This window comes from Asterias rubens, chromosome 13 (assembly GCF_902459465.1).
Source record: "Asterias rubens chromosome 13, eAstRub1.3, whole genome shotgun sequence".
Taxonomy (NCBI): domain Eukaryota; kingdom Metazoa; phylum Echinodermata; class Asteroidea; order Forcipulatida; family Asteriidae; genus Asterias; species Asterias rubens.
Window position 1 is genome coordinate 5,406,049 of NC_047074.1, and position 21,815 is coordinate 5,427,863.

General features: G+C 39.3%; 3 protein-coding genes across 5 annotated transcripts in view; 2 read left to right on the forward strand and 1 right to left on the reverse strand.

Annotated features, from left to right (window-relative positions):
- Positions 1-9,663, reverse strand: part of LOC117298358 (RCC1 and BTB domain-containing protein 1-like) — a 45,007-nt gene extending 35,344 nt beyond the window's left edge. The window contains exons 1-7 of one of the 3 annotated variants that reach the window (XM_033781572.1): positions 9,443-9,663; positions 7,864-8,192; positions 4,622-4,781; positions 2,730-2,820; positions 1,977-2,044; positions 1,189-1,296; positions 362-504 (exon numbers count right to left, since the gene is read on the reverse strand). In XM_033781572.1, the coding sequence (XP_033637463.1) occupies positions 362-504; positions 1,189-1,296; positions 1,977-2,044; positions 2,730-2,820; positions 4,622-4,781; positions 7,864-8,165 (872 nt within the window). In that variant the 5' untranslated portion in view covers positions 8,166-8,192; positions 9,443-9,663. Of the gene's footprint in view, positions 1-361; positions 505-1,188; positions 1,297-1,976; positions 2,045-2,729; positions 2,821-4,621; positions 4,782-7,863; positions 8,196-9,442 lie in introns of all 3 variants that reach the window. The other 2 variants (XM_033781573.1, XM_033781574.1) reach the window with 2 other exon arrangements.
- Positions 9,664-9,725: 62 nt separating this feature from the next.
- On the forward strand, positions 9,726-17,691 carry LOC117298359 (FUN14 domain-containing protein 1-like). The gene is made up of 5 exons (XM_033781576.1): positions 9,726-9,845; positions 11,589-11,736; positions 12,380-12,455; positions 13,385-13,513; positions 14,518-17,691. Exons 1-5 carry the CDS (start codon positions 9,827-9,829, stop codon positions 14,593-14,595), a joined length of 450 nt encoding a protein of 149 aa, XP_033637467.1. The 5' UTR covers positions 9,726-9,826; the 3' UTR covers positions 14,596-17,691.
- A 2,513-nt stretch (positions 17,692-20,204) lies between these two features.
- Positions 20,205-21,769, forward strand: LOC117298651 (neutral cholesterol ester hydrolase 1-like). The gene is made up of 3 exons (XM_033781968.1): positions 20,205-20,434; positions 21,474-21,708; positions 21,750-21,769. Exons 1-3 carry the CDS (start codon positions 20,297-20,299, stop codon positions 21,767-21,769), a joined length of 393 nt encoding a protein of 130 aa, XP_033637859.1. The 5' UTR covers positions 20,205-20,296.
- Positions 21,770-21,815: the final 46 nt, after the last annotated feature.

Consider the following 21,815-nt stretch of genomic DNA (forward strand, 5'->3'; position numbering starts at 1 on the left):
ACAAACAAGGTGTCAAAATCTCTGTAATAAAATTGTCCGTCTCCTGGTATTTTCATTTTTAGATTATGAGTAACAATTTTGAAATTATAGGTGCTTTTACAACAGCCTAGTTACTTTTTTTTGCTGTCTTTATATCTGTTTGATCTATGTATATCTCCCGTTGTTGGAGAGAATAAGCTATGGCTCTTTGGAATAACTTATGTAAAGCTAACATTGTTTGAGCCTAAATTAACATTTGTACCAAATCTTTCATCTCAAATTTTCACCCAAGTTTTCTTTTTTAGACAAACCATTTTTGAAAAAAAAATGCTTAGTATTTTATATCTGGGATGAAACATAAAGTTAATTGTGACCTTCTTACCTTCCAATGTCTGTTCCTACCCTAGTTGCTGTCACCAGATTGGCCTTGTTGCCTGTCCCAAGTTGACCATAGGAGTTAGCACCCCATGAATACAAGATACCCTCATCTGATAATGCCATGGAATGTGCATAGCCGCATACGATCTACAAGAGTAAAATAACAAACAAATCAATTAATAATAATATCAATATTTATAATGCCACCAGTATCCATCACAAAAGATACTTACTGCACAGTAAACAAGAAAATGAATAGAACAAAATAAAGTATAAACATTTAGCAACTACCTGAGAGAAAACTGACCAATACTTTAGGGGCTATGCCCGAGTGAACAGCAATGTTTTGAGAGTTTCCTTAAAACTACTCCAAAAGATCCGAATGTTCCGAATATTTTTAGGTCTTTTCACTCAGAGCAATTTTACTGGTTACTTAAAAAGTCAACTAACTGCAATGTGATAAGACGTATCTTAAACATTTCAATGTTCAATGAAAAAGTTCCTATTCTCTCAAAATGTTTGATGAGCAAATAAATCCAGTTTAGAACTTGAGGTCTCGAAATCAAGCATCTGAAAGCACACAACTTCGTGTGACAAGGGTGTTTTTTCTTTCATAGTTATCTGCAACTCCGACGACCGATCAAGCTCAAATTTTCACAGGTTTGTTATTTTATGCATATGTTGAGATACACCAAGTGAGAAGACTGCTCTTTGACAATTACCAATAGTGTACACTGTCTTTAAAAACAATAAGGTGCAACCACTTTATAAAAATGTTGTCGGCTGAATGTTGTTTTAGCCAGAATGTTTTTAGTAATGAATCATATTTACCTGCGATATAACAATCCCTGTTAGACTGGACACTCTGCAGGGACTTGGTTGGTTGACGTTGTTGCCTAGACCTAGCTGACCATTCCCATTGTAACCCCAGCCATAAACCTATTAGACAAGACATAAAGGCAAGTCATCAAACTTTAAATACATGGATGAGGGCACTTTCAAAGTTATTGTCGTTGAGAGAATTGAAGCTGGGGGTGGGTATTTGGGGCAGGAGTCGAGGAGGGGTGGTTAATAATAAAATCCTTAGTGAGTTTCATCTCCCAATTTAAAACTCAAACTACTGACTGAAGCCTCAGTCAAATAAAATACCCCGATCAAAAGTCTCATTCAAATGCAAAGGGGGTGTTGGTGGGGGACTGTGAAGTGTGGACCCCACACTTTTATCAGGCATGCAACTGCCCGTTGAAAATAAAAGAGGACAAATTTCGAAGGCACGACGCAAGTGCGGAGCGAGGCAGCCGAAAACGCCACGGGACACGAGACCCACAATGGTACCCTAGAAAATGTTGAGGTTTATTATGCTGTAAAGATGCATTAAGTAGCATGTACAAGGCTTATTTCACATTATTGTAGTTGTACATTGTTGTTGCCAGGCCTATACTATTTTTGTGTGTATTATTTTAGCGCCCATCATTTTTTTTGAGTTGCAAGCCTGTATTATGACCCCACACTCGCATCTTACAAAAAGTCTTGCTATCTACTGCTCATCTGCTTTTAACTCCAAATTATTTGTTGGGGGAAAAAAAGTCCAGTGATAATTCAAATGTCTTGGTATTTACCTCACCATTGTCTACCAGCGCAAGTGACGATGTCTGTCCACATGCAAGAGCTGTAATCTTCTTACCACCTTGAAAGTCAAAAGGGTAAAACTTCTTGAGTACATATTTAATGTGCATCTCTGGATTGGGATATTGGTGGCTGAGGAGTCTGGTGGGCCTTGGGGGGTATACATGTACATGGGTTCCAAACTGACTTGCAAAGGAAGAAGTTGATATTCTGTCTGAAAAAGTATTGACACAGATTTTCCTTCGGAACTCCAAATTATTCCCTTGCAACTTGAATGGCTTGCAACAAATTGCTAAGCAGTGTTTTCTGCTGTTGAACAGCTTTATGAAACTTTCTACAACTTGACGTACTTAGAAGTATACATGTACATGGGTTCCAAACTGACTTGCAAAGGAAGAAGTTGATATTCTGTCTGAAACAGTATTGCCACAGATTTTCCTTCGCAACTCCAAATTATTCCCATGCAACTTGAATGGCTTGCAACAAATTGCTAAGCAGTGTTTTCTGCTGTTGAACAGCTTTATGAAACTTTCTACAACTTGACGTACTTAGAAGTATACATGTACATGGGTTCCAAACTGACTTGCAAAGGAAGAAGTTGATATTCTGTCTGAAACAGTATTGCCACAGATTTTCCTTCGCAACTCCAAATTATTCCCATGCAACTTGAATGGCTTGCAACAAATTGCTAAGCAGTGTTTTCTGCTGTTGAACAGCTTTATGAAACTTTCTACAACTTGACTTACTTAGAAGTGAAGAGACCTTCCTAGGTGCATTGATGTTTGCTGTGGCCCCTGATCCAACCTGACCACAGTTGTTGTAACCCCAAGCGTACACCTACATTGTGTAAAACAAATGAGACAATGAATACTCGAGCAGGGCTCCAAATTAACACTGAACGGCAGGCTCAAGGCCATTTATATTACTATTGGGCCATTAAACTCACGACCAGAAAAGTCTGGCTTTGAGTGTGAGTATCATTCAATTTTCTGAGTATCAAGGTATACTCATCCTAATGACTATAAGGAAAACCTTGTCTTCTCTTTAATGGTCTCATCAATCAATCACTCAATCAATCAATCAGTCAATCAATCAATCAATCAATCAATCAATCAATCAATCAATCAATCAATCAATCAATCAATCAATCAATCAATCAATCAATCAATCAATCAATCAATCAATCAATCAATCAATCAATCAATCAATCAATCAATCAATCAATCAACCAATCAACCAATCAATCAATCAGTCAATCAGTCAGTCAGTCAATCAATCAATCAATCAATCAATCAATCAATCATTCAATCAATCAGTCAATCAATCAATCAGTCAATCAATCAATCAATCAATCAATCAATCAATCAATCAATCAGTCAGTCAATCAGTCAGTCAATCAATCAATCAGTCAATCAGTATAACAATGACAATTTAAGAGTTATTGTTTTTTATTTGTTTTTTTAAAGCTCTGACAGCTGCTATTCAAATAATAAAAAATCTGGACAGAAATTATGGTAAATATCCGAGATGTGAATGTGACGGGCTTTAGACTTTGTATTCCTGCTAAGGACGCTGAGGTTTTTTTTCATGAGAAATATCACTTTCAAGAGCAAATGTCTTCGGTAATACATGTAGAATACATTTTGAATGATCGATTGATCAATTGATCAAATAATAAAACCATTAAAGACACTGGACACTATTGGTTGATGTCAAAGACAAGTTGTGTACTGGTGTATCTCAACATGCATAAAATAACAAACCTGGGAAAACTTGAACTAAATTCGTCCTCCAATTAGCGAGATAATAATGGAAGAAAAAACACCCTTGTCACACAAAGTTGTGTGCTTTCAGATGCCATGATTTTGAGACCTCAAAATCAAATTTGTGGAAAATTGTTTTTTTCTCAAAAACTACAATACTTCAGACTCAGAGGGAGCCATTTCTCACAATGTTTTATACTATTGAGTAATTATCAATAGTGTCCAATGCCTTTAACTGATTGATCAACTGTTGATTATTGTTTTTCTGGTGGAGGGGTGTGTTTAATGGTGAACTTTGATTGGTTGACAGAATAATACCAACTAATGGGCTGATGAATGATGGACTGGTTAGATGGTTGATTAGCTTACTAATTAATTGATTAATTTGTTAAGTTACTGATTAATTGACAAACCAATTAGTTGAGTTATTAATTGATGGTTTATCAATGCTTACTTTTCATGCAATTCTAAGGCACTGGACACTAAAATTGCTAATTAATCAAAACAATTGTTAGCATAAAAACTTACTTGTTAACAAGCAACGGAGAGCTGTTGATAGTATAAAACATTGTGAGAAAGGCTCCCTCTGAATTACGTAGTTTTCAAGAAAGAGATAATTTCTCACTTAAATAATAAAAGACTTCACATGTAAAGTCTTTTATTATTCATCTGAAAGCACAGAGATTTGTGCAACAAGGGTGTTTTTTCTTTCATTATTCTCGTGCAACTTTGATTTGAACCATCGTTGAGCCCAAATTTTCACAGGTGTCATTTTATGCATATAATGGGTTACACCAAGTGAGAATACTGGTCAAATTTTCTGAGGGACAAATTGATCAATTAACGATTGATGAAAACAGCGTCATAGTTTTTACCTCTCCTTTATTAGTAAGTACCAGTGTATGATGACTACCACAAGCAACATGGGTAATCAAACAACCCCCTAAGTTGTTGGATATTAGACAGGGAGCCATCCTCTCTGGACTGTGGCTGGTGGTCCCATTACCAAGCTGGCAGTAGCCATTGTGACCCCAGCTGACAAAACAAATACAACACAAGCAAAACGTTAATAAGGGAATAAAAGGGTAACGACGAGTTCTTAAACTGCTGTTTAAAACCAACAGGTTCAGGGTCGTGCAATAAAGGCCCGAGCCAAAGGCAAGGGCCTTTATCGCACGACCACGCACCCCGACCCCGACCACGTCAGTTTCAGAACGAGACACTTCTCTGTAAAACTCAACCGTTTTCAGACGTCCTTGAGCTCTGTACATGTGTTGCATTTTTCACTGTGACAGTTTTTGGATGCATTCATGCGCGTAGTTTGTCTTGGTGCAAGACGTTTCTAGTTTTCCTTTCACACACAGCGCGGCCAAATCACCAGCAGCACCCCAATCACATGTAACGAGAAGTGCACCGTACATGTATACATCAGCCTTGAAAACCTTGCTTTGTAGGACACCGTACATGTACATTAAAGGGACATGTTGCCTAGGATCAGTTGCTCTATGAAAAGCGTTAGAACTGTTTGTTTTAAAATGCATGTTAGAAAGATTATTTTGGAAGTAGAATAGAATGATCCACACAAAAATTCCTCGAAATTGCATCAGTATCCTTCAAGGTCGTGAACAAACACAGCACGTCATTTTATGGAGTCAAGTTTTTGATTCCATTAAATGGCCGACCGTGTTAGTGCGCAAAGTAAAAGGAACACCACCCAATTTCGAAGCCTAGTTGTGTTGATCATTCTACTTTTATAACATCTTTCAAACCATATGAATTTCATACCAAACGGTTTCAAATGCTTTTCATAGACCAAACTTTGCTTTGTACATGTAGGACACCATACATTAAAGGGACACATTGCCTAGGATCAGGGCCCAATTTCATGGCTCTGCTTACCATAAGCACAGAATCGATGCTTACAGAAGCAGGGAATTCTGTGCTTACGGCGAACGTATTTCACGGGTTAGCGGCGAATTTTGGTTTCTGCGCGTGCGTACTTCACATTACTAGGCATTCTACGCTTACAAGGCTAGCGCAGATATTCGGCGCTTGCACGTAAGCGGGGAATCGCGATCGTAAGCGCAGAATTCGGTGGTAAGCAGAGCCATAAAGTTGGGCCCTGTTGAGTTGGTCTATAAAAGGGTTGGAAACTGAGAGTTTTAAATGCATGTTAGAAAGATGTTTTTGAAGTAGAATCAAATGATCCACACAAAAACGCCTTGAAATTGCATGGTTGTCCTTAAAGGTCGTGAACAAACACAGCACGCCACTTTGTGGAGTCAAGTTTTTTATTCCATTAAACGGCCGACTGTGTAAGTCCACAAAGTAAAAAGAACTCCACGCAATTTCAAAGCCTTGTGTTGATCATTCTATTTTTATAACATCTTTCAATTTCAAACCATATAAATTTCATACCAAACGTTTCAAATGCTTTTCATAGACCAACTTGCTTGATCAAGGCAACGTGTGCCTTTAGGTGCAGAAGTCTGCAGCAATGGGAGCCATGCAATTGTACCCTGATGTGATTGCTCATGTTGAAAACATGAATCGGAAACCTAGTCTCCTGCATGACTGATAAGATTTGATGTGGTCTACATTTAAATGCTAAATTGATAGGCCCCCTATTATCACAAATTTCACTGGATCAAGTAGCCTAAATTGTTTGTTTTTTGAAAATTTACAGAAAATCAGATTTGTGATTTTGGTCCTCAGCAGAATTTGAGTAGCTGGAACTGCCCTTTGGAGGAATAAAGAAATAAAAACAAGTAACAACAAACTTAAAGAGGTACGCCTTGGTACTGCCATAGCATGTTTCTCAAGACAACCAACACATTATAGGTTTGCCACATTCTTGTAATTTTGAGGCATGACCCCCTGCAATTGTGCTTTAAAACGAGTGGTAACTTGCTCAATGGCAATGACCTTGGGACAACTGACTGGAAGAGCTACGGCTTCAACCATTCAAAGTATTTTTTTGAGTTTAAGTATTGCACCACAAGTAAGTATGGGGTACAAACCAAAAACTTCTCCTCTATCACCGTTGAAAATGAATAAAACAAATCATTGTTTTTGAATGCTACATGCTTTCATCAATTGAAGGACTTCCTTTATGGTAAACATCAAGAGCTCGTAACAGGAAATTTAATAATTGTACAACCAATCTGCACCCTGTGTTGGCCGAGGTAAGCCAAGCTGGCTCAGAGTCCCAAGAAAACTCCATGTATGGTAAGAGTCTGAGGGAATAAGTGCACTGCAGTGAGCAGTGGGGTAAAATCTGGGTGACTGTCTGGATGTGTGTGAACTTGAAAGTGTTCATAGAATTTTTAGTTTCCCCATAATTGAGGTACCCTTTAAAGAGAAACTGTCTTGGCCTCAGAAGAATTTTAGTAACAGACCTTTTATGGAAATCTGAAAAACTTTGCCATTTCATTGCTATTTCTGTGGTTATTTTTAGCCAGAGTTGTCAACAAACAAAAAACAAAATACCCAATTAATGAATCAAAAGAATTAAAGGGAAGGTACACGTTTGGTAATTGTCAAAGACCAGTCTTCTCACTTGGTGTATCCCATCATGTGCATTAAATACCAAGCCTGTGAAAATTTGGGCTCAATCGGTCATCAAAGTTGCGAGAAAATGATGAAAGAAAAAACACCCTTGTTGGACGAATTTGTGTGCTTTCAGATAGGAATAAAAGACTTCTAGCTAGAAGTCTTTTATTATTTTAGTGAGAAGTTACCTCTTTCTCAAAAACTACACTACTTCAGAGGGAGTCGTTTCCCACAATGTTTATTGTTTAATACTATCAACAACTCTCCAATGCTCATTACCAAGTCAGTTTTTAAGTTAATATTTGTTTTGAGTAATTACCAAACGTGTACCTTCCCTTTAATTCAATGTTAGCACACTTTTAAAATTTAGAGGGTTAAACAAATGGGATTAATTTGGTTTCATTCAAGACAAGCACCTTTGTAGCAATACTGAACAGGGCCATCAGCGCAGCCACTGCAACTAGGATCGAGTGGCTGGTACTGGTGGTGGCGTTATATATGCTGATAACCTCATTTTGCGTTAGAATGGTGACGTCATGCATGAATATTAAGAGGGGTGTATAACCTGTAGAGTTCTCCTGTGTTAGTTGCCACGACAACATGCGGCCCACTGCCAAATGCCATCAGAGTTGTTCCCTTCCCGCACAGCGCTTCAATCTTCCGTGGTACCAGCGTGCTCTGAACGTCCCCCAACCCCAAGCAGCTATTGTGGTTGTTACCGAGGGCGTAGACATCACCATCTGAGGTGGTAAAGATGGCCTCATTACCCCCACTGCCGAAGACGCAGGCCTGGTAAATGCTGTTGAGAAGTTCGCTGTCCATCAAACTAAAGATTGGCCATTTGGCCACGTCATGCATGTTGGTCATTATCCAAATGCTTTTATCTGCTGACTACTGCTGAGAAATTAAATCAGAACTGTGATTGATAAAAGTAAAATCTCACCCTTGTGAGAATATGAGATGAGAAGTGTGCTATTTCTACTAACTTCCATGATCAATCAAATATCTGTATCCTGTCAATTACTAGGAAGCAAACTTGTCAAGGGATGTTGCAGGTGTGGTGTGGTAAGTAGACAAAATTTAGAGGTGAGCTCCCCTTAAGAAAGTGTTCATTTGGACTATATTTAGCATCGTCTTGATGAATGAGTCTAGATGGTGCTTCCCTTATTATAAAGTAGTCGGTTCCATTCAACAAGGGTTCTTGGGACCATTTGTGACAAAGGACAATTTTTAACAGTCCTTATTTAAAGGCAGTGGACACTATTGGTAATTGTCAAAGACCAGTCTTCTCACTTGTTGTATCTCAACATATGCATAAAATAACAAACCTGTGAAAATTTGAGCTCAATGGGTCATCCACTTTCGAGATAATAATGAAAGAATAAATACCCTTGTCACACGAAGTTGTGTGCGTTTAGATAGTTGATTTCGAGACCTCACGTTCTAAACTTGAGGTCTCGAAAACAAATTCGTGGAAAATTACTTCTCTCTCGAAAACTATGGCACTTCAGAGGGAGCCATTTCTCACAATGTTTTATACCATCAACCTCTCCCCATTACTCATCACCTAATAATTATTTTGAGTGATTACCAATAGTGTCCACTGCCTTTAAAGTTATTTGTTGAAGGGGGTTCCAGTGTGGATGGGTGAACGCGATGTGAGGGAAGTCAACGAAATCTCAACAATGTAAAAATAGGGTGTTCAGACAACTCGTCCATCGACCAACTCCACCGTCCAAACAACATCGCACTGCTTGAGGCGGAGGGGGTCACCCAATGATTAAAAAAAATTAATTATACAGGAAATTCATGTACACATGTCACTTTTGTCAGTATTGTCAGGAGGTCGGCCATTCAACTGTCGACTTGTCTTGGCCATACGTCGAGTTGTTTCAAAAGTTGAGTTGTCTGTCTGTCTATCTGTCTGTGCTAAACCGTCGAGTTGTCCGAACGGTCGAGTTGACTGAACCATCGAGTTGTCCGAACGGTCGAGTTGTCAGACAGATGAGTTGTCTGACCTGACATTATACACAATATCAATCAGTGGACCACACCACTATTATGTATTATTATCATGGAGGTGGAATTAATTTCCACAAGGTCTGCAGAGTAAAATAATGGTCATTGTGTTGTAAAATACTCACCAAATACAGTAAACTTGAATTTCCAAACTCGCACGTACTGACTGCTCTAACTAAACGTTTGTTGTTTACATCAAATTGCACGACGTAAACACCTTGTTAAATTCTGCCGCCGCACAATCCTACGGCGCCAAAGATTGGTATCGATACAAAACTACTCTACTCGGCATTTCAAAAAGAGTCGAATACCACTGAGTGGTTATGATACGAAGGTTGTGGAGTTTCAATTAATCGGCTCTATTATTCAATCAGTGTTAATCGATACTGTGTAGTTTTTGCGCAGCCAGACTATACTATCCCTACTTGAGTAGTATCGGGTTGAAAGGTGAATCGAGGTCAACTTTCGTCTCAACTTTAAGTCAAGACACAACCAAGAAAAACAGCGAAATGGCGAGTGCGGCAGGAGGTCTGTAGCCTATTTTCATACTTTTGCCTAATGTGGGTGTCAATAATGTTGTGGGGGAGTATTTATTAGTCAAGATTTAACCTTTATATGTTTCGTTTTTAGAAGATGTTGAGGATTTATCGATTTTGTTTGTTCATTGAATGAACTTTTACTTTTAATTAGTGGCCTTGTTTTTAATATCATAAAATATGTAATTTTATGTTTGCTTTGTGCCATGTTTTTGTTAACTTTCCCCTTGTTCATCCATGACAACTACTACTGTAGTAGTAAGAACATGGTCACGGAGCAATATGCTCCATGATTACTCCTACTCCTAGAACTATTTCGGTTTCGTCCGGCTATCGTCTCCGTTACGGGAGACATAGCCGGACGAAACCGAATTAAACAATGCGGTCAGTATCTGAAAGAAGAAAAGGAGAGATGGCCACTTTTCGGCCGCCCAATTAAAATCTACGTTTCTAATTTTCTGTTACCAGAAAAGCATGTTTTACTTTTTCTCCTAATGCTTGCGGACGAAAAGTGGTCATTTGCTTTTCTGCTACCAGAATAGTAGAAAAGCAGATTTAACGTTTTGTGAAAATGCAGTTTTCTATCTCTCTGCTTTTCAGCCAGCTGAAAAGCAGATTTTAATTGGGCGGCCGAAAAGTGGCCATCTCCTTTTCTTCTTTCAGATACTGACCGCATTGTTTAATACGAGTGTAACAAAAAAATGAGGAACTGGGTGATGAAGGGGCCGGGTGCGAGTAAAAAAAATAGGCAACACCAATAGCCATGTAGGTACGTGTAGGAGTCCAAAAAGGAGGATGAGTTTAGGAGGTGTGTTGCAACTCGCACAAATCCAAGTGACATCAGATCTATTTATACAGGCCTAATAAAATTTCGGAGGACATACCCGTACAATCAGTGTGATAGGCCTACCAAGTGTCACCACACACGTATCAAGCGTTGGCCTTTCTGGTGCGGGACCACTTGACAATCTTCATGCCAACACCATAAGGGTATTTGGGGGTACGTGTATATGGTCCTAGATTTAGTTCAGTGTCATGGGACTACCCAATGAATAATATGCCGAGTCATAAAAAAATAGACTTTTTGTTCAACTTCATGTAAATTGTAGTATTGGGTGGTTTTTTAAAACACAATGAAGACAACATTGTGGACTGTAACAGCTTATGTGGTACCCTACAAACTACAAAAATACGCCATTCATCTTAATTAGCAGCCTTCAGACAAGCTCTCAAAACCTTTTTGTGTAAATCTTGTTTTTGCTATTTTTCTTTTTGTGTACAGCACTGTGATACATTTAGCACTTTATAAATATGCCTTTGTACATGTAGTATACTACAGTATAGTGGTAGATGAAATGGTTGGATTCAATAAAACTGCCAATAAAACTGGGTACTCCAAGCCTGATACTTCACAGAGGCAACAATTTAAAGGCGATTGCCTCCGACCATGCCCACTGGTCATTGCCTTGGTGCCCTTGAAATGCTCCAGTAGAAATTTACAATTTGCTCATAGGGTAGCCTTTACCAATGAGAAAATGCCTTGGTGCCCTTGCCCTATCAAAAACGAAGCATACAGGCCTGGTACTCATAGTAGCGAGGCTGTACAGAGAGTAAGAGATTATTTGGTCAAGTGTCAGAATATCACAATGGCTAGTTTATCATTTTTTAGTTGGAGTAACTCTGTTGGGATAATAAATTTGCAATGAGTATACAAACCTTACACTATGTGTTACAGATAGCAGTGATAGCGGTGTCAGCGACAGCCAATTTGAGATTCTAGAGATTGCTGAGACGGGAAGGAATTGGCTCGAGAAGGCTCTAGACGGAGACCTCTCCAAGAAATCAGTGCCAGTCCAGATTGCCATTGGGGGCTCTACAGGATGGTATGTACACATAGTGGCTCACCACATAAGCTCCTACATGTAGGTAGGGTCAGTGAATTCTACCAAGCCTAGAACTTTACATGTTTACAGCAGCGTATCGAGCCGATTTCGCAAACACGTCACGATAAAACTACTATAATGTTCCAGAATGTACATTAGGGCCTTTAATACCCAAATAGAAAACATTCCAAAGACTGTGTTACAGTTCAGCATCCTTTGGCCAACTTAACAAATTTGTGCTTAGAATGCCTCACAGATTTGCCAAATCCTGGGCAGAACCCTTAATGCCATGCTATCTATCTACATGTCAGATTCCTTGTGTTCTAAATAACAATTGAAGTTGCAACTGCAACTGCTTTCAGTTGGGACCAGTCTACATGTGTTTGGTAATTTGAGCTTTAATGCTGCTTTAAGTGCAATGGAAGAGAAGAACAAGTAAATAGTTGCACCATGGTAAGGGTCAAATGTGCAAGTTGTCAAATGAAAAGCGCATTAAGAGACATGTAGCATTTCCTGTTACACACCCTGTTACACATGTACTGAACAGAGAAACAGTTGGTTGCATTGCACCATGTACATGTAGGTCAGTCATATGATGCATTGATTTGATCATATTTAATACTCATTATTTGTTTTCAAACAGGATTGCTGGCTACCTCTTTCAGAAAGTTGGCAAGGCGGCAGCTACAGCTGTTGGAGGTGGTCTTATTGTAGTCCTGGTGAGTATCGGAGCCCCATCTTCACCCCTTCTCATGCCTCACCCCTTTTGTGACTCTCAGGGTACTTAGCATAAGGTTTTACAACCAATTTCTGTTATTAGTTTTACCCAAGAGGCCCGATTTTCTTCCTACTGCCCGACCATTCAATACATCTGCTGTGTGTAATAGATGTTAAGTTTGCAACTGGGATATAGAACTGGATACCCATACACCATGTACACCGATGTGTGATAGCACTGTATACTCGGATCCTGTGAAAACCCACACAAGTAAAGTAATATGCCTGTGATATTTGTTTACAGGACTAGAGAAAGTACAGAGTATACATGTACACAGTGCTATCACAGATCGGTGCATGGGTATAAATCAAAATTAATATTTCTATCATGCAAATTTAACATCTATTACAAATCGTTGTGGTACCCTTTGCCAAAACATAGGATTTGAACTGCCTCTAGCTACTGGGCAATCTCGGTAGTCTAGTTGGTAAAACACTGCTCTAGAAGCATGGATTGTCTTTGAAATATGCCTGTGATATTTTTTTGCAGGACTCTCGAAAGTACTGAGTATACAGTGTTAACACACAACAGGGTATGGTTATCAATCAAAATTAACATCTGCTGTGGTTTTGAAGATGGGTGTTTGATTGCGTCTGCACAGTTCTATACAGTGCACAGTCAAGCACCCGGTTTTGGCCTTGGCGCCCCTTAAAATTTCTTAAAAGGCTTAGGATTTTCTAAAAAAGAAAATGGTCTGGTCTTCTCCAAGATGAAATTCTATAGTGTAGGTCTGTAATAACAATGACCACCTTGAGATGCCCTCAGGTGTGATAAAGCGTTATATGAGAGCTGCGTATCGGTATTATTCGTTTCTACGTATACATGTACCAATGGTATAAAGCTTAATGCTACTCTCTCTTTTTCAACCAGATTGGCTACCATACAGGTCACCTAAAAATCAACTGGACAAAGTTTGAAACGGACGTCAGTAAAACTAAACAGAAAATGCAGGACCAAGTTGTACAGAACTCATCATACATCAGAAAATTTTCTGATCAGGTAACCTATTTATATTTTATATTGAAGTGTTGAAAGGAAGGTGCTGTGTTTGTTAATGATGAGTCATCCCTTCCCTGTAAGACACTAACGGTTTTTACAAATGTTATGTGGATCAACACTTGGTGCTGGATATGTGGCGTGGTGCACCCCTCCGCCTCCTTTTGCATCTTCATTGTGTTCATCTTCACTGGGGGCATGGTTGGCTTGTGCGTAAAGCGCTCGCCTCTCACCAAGGTGACCCTGTTTCAATACCTGGCCAGGGCTATATGTGAGTTTAGTTGTGCAATGGTTCTCTGCTGTGCATGCCACGAGGGGTTTTCTAGACCATCCGGTCTTCCGTTTTCCTCCCTCGGGAAAAATCAAACATTTTTATGCCCTGTGTGTGTGTGCTTGGTGTTAAGGCCGAGTTATAGTCAGTCGCGCGATGGTCCGGCGATGGAAATCCTGACGCACGATCATAAAAAGACACAGTTGTTTTGCATCAGCGATGACTATAAACTGTTTTTTTTTAGGATCGTGCGTTAAATTTCCATTGCACGACCGACTATAAACCAAACTGTCCTTTATGGTGTTTTGGTGTTGTATTACAGCACCTCAGTAAGTAATGTTTTATGAGAATCTTTCTACTATCTTTGTCTTCAAACCATGTAAGTTTAATGCAAATTATGTAGACATTGTGTTTTGTGTCCTACAAAAAGTACCCAGACCCTTTAAATGGACTGTGTCATCATTTTCAAAGCAGGCTTGTGGCTGTTCATGGAGTTACTTTTATGAACTCCTACCCAGTTACTGCACGTATGCGCCCTTCCTTTGTATCATAATCTACGGAGACTGTTTGTGCCCTCACGTTAGAGTTAACAAATCCATGCACAACCTCAGGCCTACTTTGATCGTAATGACGCATTCCCTTTATGACAATCAAGTTACTTTACATTGCTGTCCTTGATGCTCCATGTTTAAACGTAGTAATACTTTGTATTTGAATGACCTTTGGTGTTTTACAGATTAAGCAACTAGCCAGGAAGAACTTGGTTATATCTGGGGGATTCGGAGCGGGATTTCTGCTTGGTATGGCTGTGTAAGGAAGTGATGGTAATTACAAGGATAGAGTCATCATCATAAGGTTGCTATATTCATACCGTGGTCAGGGCCCCAGTTGTATCCAAAAAGCTTAGCACTAACAAATTTGCTGAGCAGAAACTGGTTATCAGTCAATAAACCAATGTATAAAGTTTGTGACTGGTTCAATTCCTGCTAATACTTGCTTAACAGAAAATGTATTTATTTTCTTTCCAAATTTTATGGAGCTGCTTCTAAAAGCTGAAAATATTGCATAAACATTATCTGCTATAAGCAAAGAATGAGCAGTATACCAGTCACAGATTGTGCATGGGATATGATATTTTGGCTGGAAACCTCAATCTGGTAAGCATATTTTAGTGCTTGGCTGCTTTTTGTGCTTCAGCAGCTTTATGAAATTGGGCCCTTGGCCAATAAGGCTGCTTAGCAAATAACAAGGGCCCAGTTTCACAGAGCTGCCCAGGTACATACAATGTACATGTATATTACGTACATGTAGTTGAGTAGGGAATGGCTCCATGCTTTTAGACATCTTTTTGTTATATGTGAATGCGAAATGAATTTTGACTTTACGATTATACATTTGTAAGTTGCATCAGTTGAGCTGTGCTGAACTTCTGCAAAACATTCGCTGCGAAAACAGCCGTGTGACTTCAAAATTTGTATCGCATTAGCATTCGCTGTATCGCATTAGCATTCGCAAGAAGTGTGAACCAGCCTTAGGTCACTCTCATAGTGAGACAATTCTCAACCAAGTCAGCAGAATGCCTGGTTTACCAGCCTGATATAAGCAATCCCACTCATTTGAAAATGGTCATCTTTGAAAGAAAAGGATAAACTTTTGTATTTTTTAAACAGTGTGCAATTAGTACATCATGTAGCTTAGGTTGACATTTTCAGGCCTGATATTAATTTACCCTCAGAACTGCCTTGGTGCTCACTGATCTGGGGTAAATTTCACAAAGCAATATAATACATCGAAGGACAAATTGTCAGTATTACCATAGTGATTTGTATTGCGACATTAAACTTTACTAAGCAACTAGGATTGATTTGCAGTTACAATCAATCTTATCTCTTTGTGGAATCAGCCCCTGCTCTGGAAAACAATCTTCAAACTGCCCTCATCGAGTTGCCCTTTACTCAGAATAAATCTGCCTCGCCCTAATACAGAATCAAAGTATCAGGCCTGCATTTTGTTTTGTTTTGTTCCTGTGTGCACAAATATTTAGGGTTATACTGCAAGTATTTCTCAAAATTTTAAACTTTATTTTCGGTGAACTCTTTGCATCTTATTTTGCAGTGCTTGTTATCGATAATCATGGTTGGGGAGAAACAAATCATTTAAATGTAATTTCACTTTCCAAATGTAGTGATTTATCATAGCTCACCGTAGATCAAGTGCCAAGCACTACAAACTTTTGCTTAGTAATTTTATACCAGTCAGAAATGATGTGTGATTTGATAATCATGATGTGATAATCATTGTGTGTAGCCATTTCCCTGCTAATTTATGCTTTAAAAAAGAAGCCTGAAACAAAAACCAAGCTTCTCTATGAACTTTTCACCAGGGCTCGAAAAAATTCACAGCGACAAAACACCAGCCAAATCATAATTGTTTATTTTTAGTCTGAAATCTGATAATGAAATACTTCTCTTTGTGCTGAAATGAAGTCATATATTTGATAAAACTGTATCTAAAACCAAAAGCAAAAGCCAAGTTGGGTTGTTACACACAAAAATAAGGACAAAGTGTTAACATGCTGAAAGTTGCTATGGTGTTCAATATTTTCTCCTGATCCTGATTCGCACAACAGATGTAGTCAAAGCTTTCACAGGTTTGTTATGTCATGTATGGTTAATCACAAAAACCATGGACACTGTCTGGGACTGGTTTGTCAGCTCGAACAATCCTTTTTAATATCGTTAAAGTTTAATACAGTTTCAGGTCTTCTGAAGAATGTTTCTGGTCAAGTGCCAGTTTTTAGCCATAAGAACCGTGGTCTAGAGGAGGTTTTTGGGGTTTTACAGCCCTGTGACCATGGTAAATTTCTGATTTTGTACACGACTGTTATCTAAAGGCACACAAGAGATCATCTGTTCACTATGTAATTGTATGCAATTTGACTGTGCTTTTGTTTTGAATTTATGAACAAAATACTGTTTTTTTATAATGAGATACCAATTTTTTTTATAATGAGAGTCAAATCTGGTGTTATTTGTATTTGTGTTGTAATTGAATTTATGCTGTCATTGTATTATCTTTTTTTTCTTTCCTTGTATCACATATTGTAGACTGCCTTAGACCAGGTCCACATGAATCAATTCAAAATGGCCTCTTGTCACCAGGCAAGCTTGGTGATCTTGGCTCCAATATCATACAGCTGGGTAAGCAGAAAATAATGCTTATTGCTGACACATTTTCTGCAAAGCAAAAAAGAGCAGATTACCAGTATGGTACATAAAATATGGTACTTTGGCTTTTTCTAGATTAAATTTTTGTTTTTAATAGCAAATTTTTCTGCTTGAGCAGCTTCATGAAGTTGAGCCCTGGCAGTTAAGATACCTACATGTGCCTGTACATCTCTTGGTTCAATTCACATCTTTACTGGGTTTTCCTGCAGGATCCGTAAAGCATTTAATGCATTGGTGAATCATTTGTGAAGGAAAACTCATCTATACACGTATATGAATAGGCAACCCCTTTTCTTGCCAAAGTTTTACTTCAGTTTGAACTTTAATTTTAATATGTAAAAGAGATATAATTTATTCTTTTGTTCTCCTTTGTGGGAAGTTAAATTCTGGAAAACATTGTGCATGTGAATGTGTATTTAGTCGAACTGTTTTGTTGGCAAGCTTGGCAAAATTTACCAAACAAGCCTGCTTAGAATTTTGTTCATGTAATTGTTTAGGTGTGAATCCATTGTAATGGAAATCCCTTTCGTAAATTTGCTGATTACCATTCGTTAACTTAACTCTCTTTTGAATTGGACTACATGTAATTTGAAAATAAGTGTTTTGATCAGAATGCTGAGAGACAAGGTATATCAAAAGTGTATTCAATCGTGAGAATAAACAAACAATTTAAATGAGTGGAATTTTCTCGGTCTATAGATAGACTTTCAGTCAATTTTATTTAATTCTTTGTTTGGTGAAAATCATTGATAACAAAGAAGATGCTTCAAAGATGTATGCAGCACCAGCAGCCAATGGATGCACATGTTGTTAATCATTCACATCAACAATGGACCCATTGCATGTTGTCACAAGACCAACACGGCGCCCTCACTGCAAAGGTCAATGAAGACCTGTCATTGGCTAAGAGTTGTGCGTATCATGCGTGCACATTCCCATTCCTCGACCTGAGGGATAGCAGCCAATGCAAGGGTGTCCTATCTCTACTCTCGCAGCCCTATCTCTACTCTCACAGATACTCCTGGGTGATGAGAAGCAATTATAGTTTGGTGTCTTCTTCAAAGGAACAAGTATCATGACTGGGATTCAAACCCACACTGATGACTCAGTCATAACAGGATGTCTGTTTGATGCGCTACAGACTTCTCAGCTACAGCGTCACAGAAGACAATAGCATGGAGGCATTTATTGACGAGGCACATACCAGTGGAACAGCGGCCTTCATGTAGTTTCTTAAGTCACAGGTGCTGTCTCTTTCTTCCTAAATCCAGAGCAGCAGACTGATTCGTCTCCTGGCCCAAGTCTTTCGCAACATTTCTCCATCTCTCGGATGACATCAGTGCAGGAGCTCTCAATGTACTTGTGAGCTGTGAATGAGAACATCAGTTGAGAAATGGCCAATGAAATTTCACAAAGTAAATCAATAATTTCATATTTTGCAGAAGGGGGAAGGAAAAACTAAAACAGGAGCAACCAATGGTGGGCTAGATAGTAGAGTGCCGGTGTGGCTGGAGACTCTGTCCCCCCGGAGATTCGGTCCCCCTTACGGCCAAACTGTGTACAATTATTTCACTACTTCCAATAGTGCACTCTTTTGAAATCATCCCACAGCCCACAATAATTTCCCATAAGAGGGACCGAATCTCTGGTGGACAGAATTCCCTGGGATACCGGCATATTAATCCAGGGGTCGCAGGTACAAGTCCCACTGTAGTCATTATTCCTTTGTTCATGAGACCATGAGGTCATTGGAGAAGTGCGCCCTGGCCTAGAGGTCAAAGGATTTTGCCCATGGGCCAGTCCTGTACGCTGCGCAAACAAATTTGTTTTCGATTGCTTCATCTTCGATTTCATAATGGCGACTGTATGACGTCAATGCAGGTCCAGTTAAATAATATTCTAACATTTGCCCAGTCTGTCAGTTTCTCTTGTGGTTTATTACTTGAAATTTGAAATTAGATATTAATATCGCATCCCCTTATTAAGATTGATCCCTCTGCTGCCACTTTCCAGCTTGTATCGTAAACTTGGGTGTGATCCCTGGCTGCACAGCAGTAACAGTTTGAACTCCTTCTGACTTGAACCCCGAACAAAGATAATACTGACAAATAGGGAGACCACCATCCGTCAACACTGGGGTTAGATAGCTCAATCGGTAGAGTGCCTGCATATTAATCCGAAGCGTGCAGGTTCAAATTCCTCTAGTCAATTATTCCTTGTTCAACCCCAAACAATGATTTTTAGAGAGCAAAATCATGAACTCCTTCCGAATTAAAATAAAGAAAATAAAGATAATACTGGAAACAAACAGAGAGACCACCATCTGCCAACATTGGGGTTATATAGCTCAGTTGGTAAACAGCCTGCATATTAATCCGAAGCGTGCAGGTCCATGAACAATTTTGAAAGATTTTGACTAAAAATCTTATCACAAGTGTTCGGATACCATGATTTTAAATTGCATATACGACCGATTATAAATTGCCAACCAAAACTTCAGAACTGACAATAATTTTTCAAGTTAACATCAATTTGCTCCATTCTTGTACAGAAAGTAAAAGGTAACCCAGTACACAGGTATCATACACAAGAATAAAGGGTCATTTAGATTTTGAGATATATATAGTAGTACATGTACATGTATTTAAAGGAACACGTTGCCTTGGATCGGACGAGTTGGTGTTGGTCCATAACAAGCGTTTGTAACCCATTTGTTATAAAATCTTGTATTATTCATGCTTCCAGTAAAACAAATTGCAAAAAATACTTCTGACCAGTTTTTACCTTGTAAGCACTTCTGAATATCGCATGCCTGTTTTTGACAGGGATCCTGCTTTCGAGGCATCAGGCCGGTCTTGGGGAGCGATCTTGTCTTGACAGAAATTTACACGACTGTGATCGATTGTGTGTGATACAGTCGGAGCATGCAGTCGACACAACACACTTAGTCAGGTTACAAGGATACGAAGCTTAAGTATGCGAGCAGGAGACTGGGTTTCATACATTGGTTGTCAATAGAGGGCGCTCATTGCTAATTATTTCTCTCTTGTTGATTTTTTGTTTGTGGGCGTGTGTGATTTTTTGGTGGCGACGTGCGGTAAATTATCCAACTATACTACAGAGTATGACCCATGGTCTGACATTTATATTACAATTACATTGTATAATAATTGTGCTAATTTTTTTGTGAAATAATCTCATCCTTTCTCACCTGTCTTGAAACGAACAGCGGACTTCTTCACCTCCAGCACTTGTTTGCTGCATCACTAGAGTGCAACACCAGCCAAGATGAAAGCACCTTTCTTCATCATCACCCTCCTCCTTGCCATAGTCTTGTACAGGCTTTACACTCCTGTTCCACAAGACATTGACGAGAAAATCAAGTTCCGCATCTTTGTTGGATTCGTAAGGTTCTTCGAATTTATTGTAAGTTTTTACTAATTAAAAAATACAATGTACTACTACTACAGCTACACAACTATTTAACATGTTATTCTTCCAGATGATTTTTTTTAAATATCTTAACTCTTGATCCTCGCCATGGCCTAGTGTCATGAGAATGGTCAGGTGGGTGGTCGGGAGAATGGCCGAAGGATGGTCAGACTCAGAGGATGGTCGGAGGATGGTCGGAGGATGGTCGGAGGATGGTCAGGGGGATCGATGGTGGGGAGGAATGTTTGAAGATGGTCTGAGGATGGTCGAAGGATGGTCGGAGGATGGTTGGGAGGATGGTCGGAGGATGGTCAATTGACGCTTGGTAGGATGCGAGGAAGATGGGTTGGAGGATGGCCCGGGTCGTTATTGTATCTGACATTTCATGCATAATATTGGTTATCAGATATTTCATTACTCTCCACAACTTATACTTTGCCCCTCATTCCCCACTCCCATCCGCCCACCAACACACCTTGTCAACTCAGCATATTGAGAATCTCTCATTGATCTCCCACTGCTTGTAATGTATTGATGTCCCCATTAGTCTTGTAGACAAAATCAATCTAAGGGTGTTCTCGGCCGGTCTGTCAAACCATCCAGATACCCATCGATACTGCCCTCAGTTTCAATGGGTCATTGCGCTTTTGAATGCTCATATTTTACAGTTTGACACCGTCATTGGTGTTTGTTAGTAAAAGCAGGCCTGATACTTCCTGAAGGCAAAGAAGGCGATTACCTCAATGCCCCTCTAGTCTTTGCCTTGGTGCCCTTGAAATGCTTCAATAGAAATTTACATTTTCCTCATAGGGTGCCCTTTACCAAGGAGAAAATGCCTTGGTGCCCTTGCCTCTCTTAAAAACAAAGCATAGGCCCCTACAGGCCTGTAATTAGGATCTGGTAAAGTTTGAGGCATATTCAATCAGATCCTGGCTAAACAATAAAAGGACTATCCCCTGTCCTTCCCACTGTCCCCTAAACAAGTAACTTTGTTATTATATTACTACTATATCTGATGATTTCCTTTCTGTAGGGATCAGTGATGAATCTTTTCAACAGCAAGCCAGCATTGCAGAACTTGAATGACTTGGCTCTAGCCTTGCAACCTCAACCACCGTCAACAATAGAAGGCTCTAATATTAGGTCAAAGGTTGTGACCTTTGATGGAGTTAGGGTCTTGCTGTATGAGCCAATAAACAGGAAGGGCAGAGAATCGGTTGCCGGCCTGATGTTCTATCATGGTGGTGGATACGTGATAGGCAGTCCAGGTGAGTTTTTATAACTTGAGGCTATCCATTGTTACCTGCAGCTGAGAAGCTGAACTTCTAAGGATGCGGCTACAACCTTTTCGAGCTGCAGGCATGTAATGGTGCTT

Coding starts and splice junctions, on each gene's coding strand:
- LOC117298359 (XM_033781576.1), top strand. Junction 12,456..13,384: donor GTGGTCTTATTGTAGTCCTG/GTGAGTATCGGA, acceptor TTTTTCAACCAG/ATTGGCTACCATACAGGTCA. Junction 13,514..14,517: donor TCAGAAAATTTTCTGATCAG/GTAACCTATTTA, acceptor GGTGTTTTACAG/ATTAAGCAACTAGCCAGGAA.
- LOC117298651 (XM_033781968.1), top strand. CDS start 20,297: ATGAAAGCACCTTTCTTCATCATCACCCTCCTCCTTGCCATAGTCTTG. Junction 20,435..21,473: donor TAAGGTTCTTCGAATTTATT/GTAAGTTTTTAC, acceptor TCCTTTCTGTAG/GGATCAGTGATGAATCTTTT. Junction 21,709..21,749: donor ATACGTGATAGGCAGTCCAG/GTGAGTTTTTAT, acceptor TGTTACCTGCAG/CTGAGAAGCTGAACTTCTAA.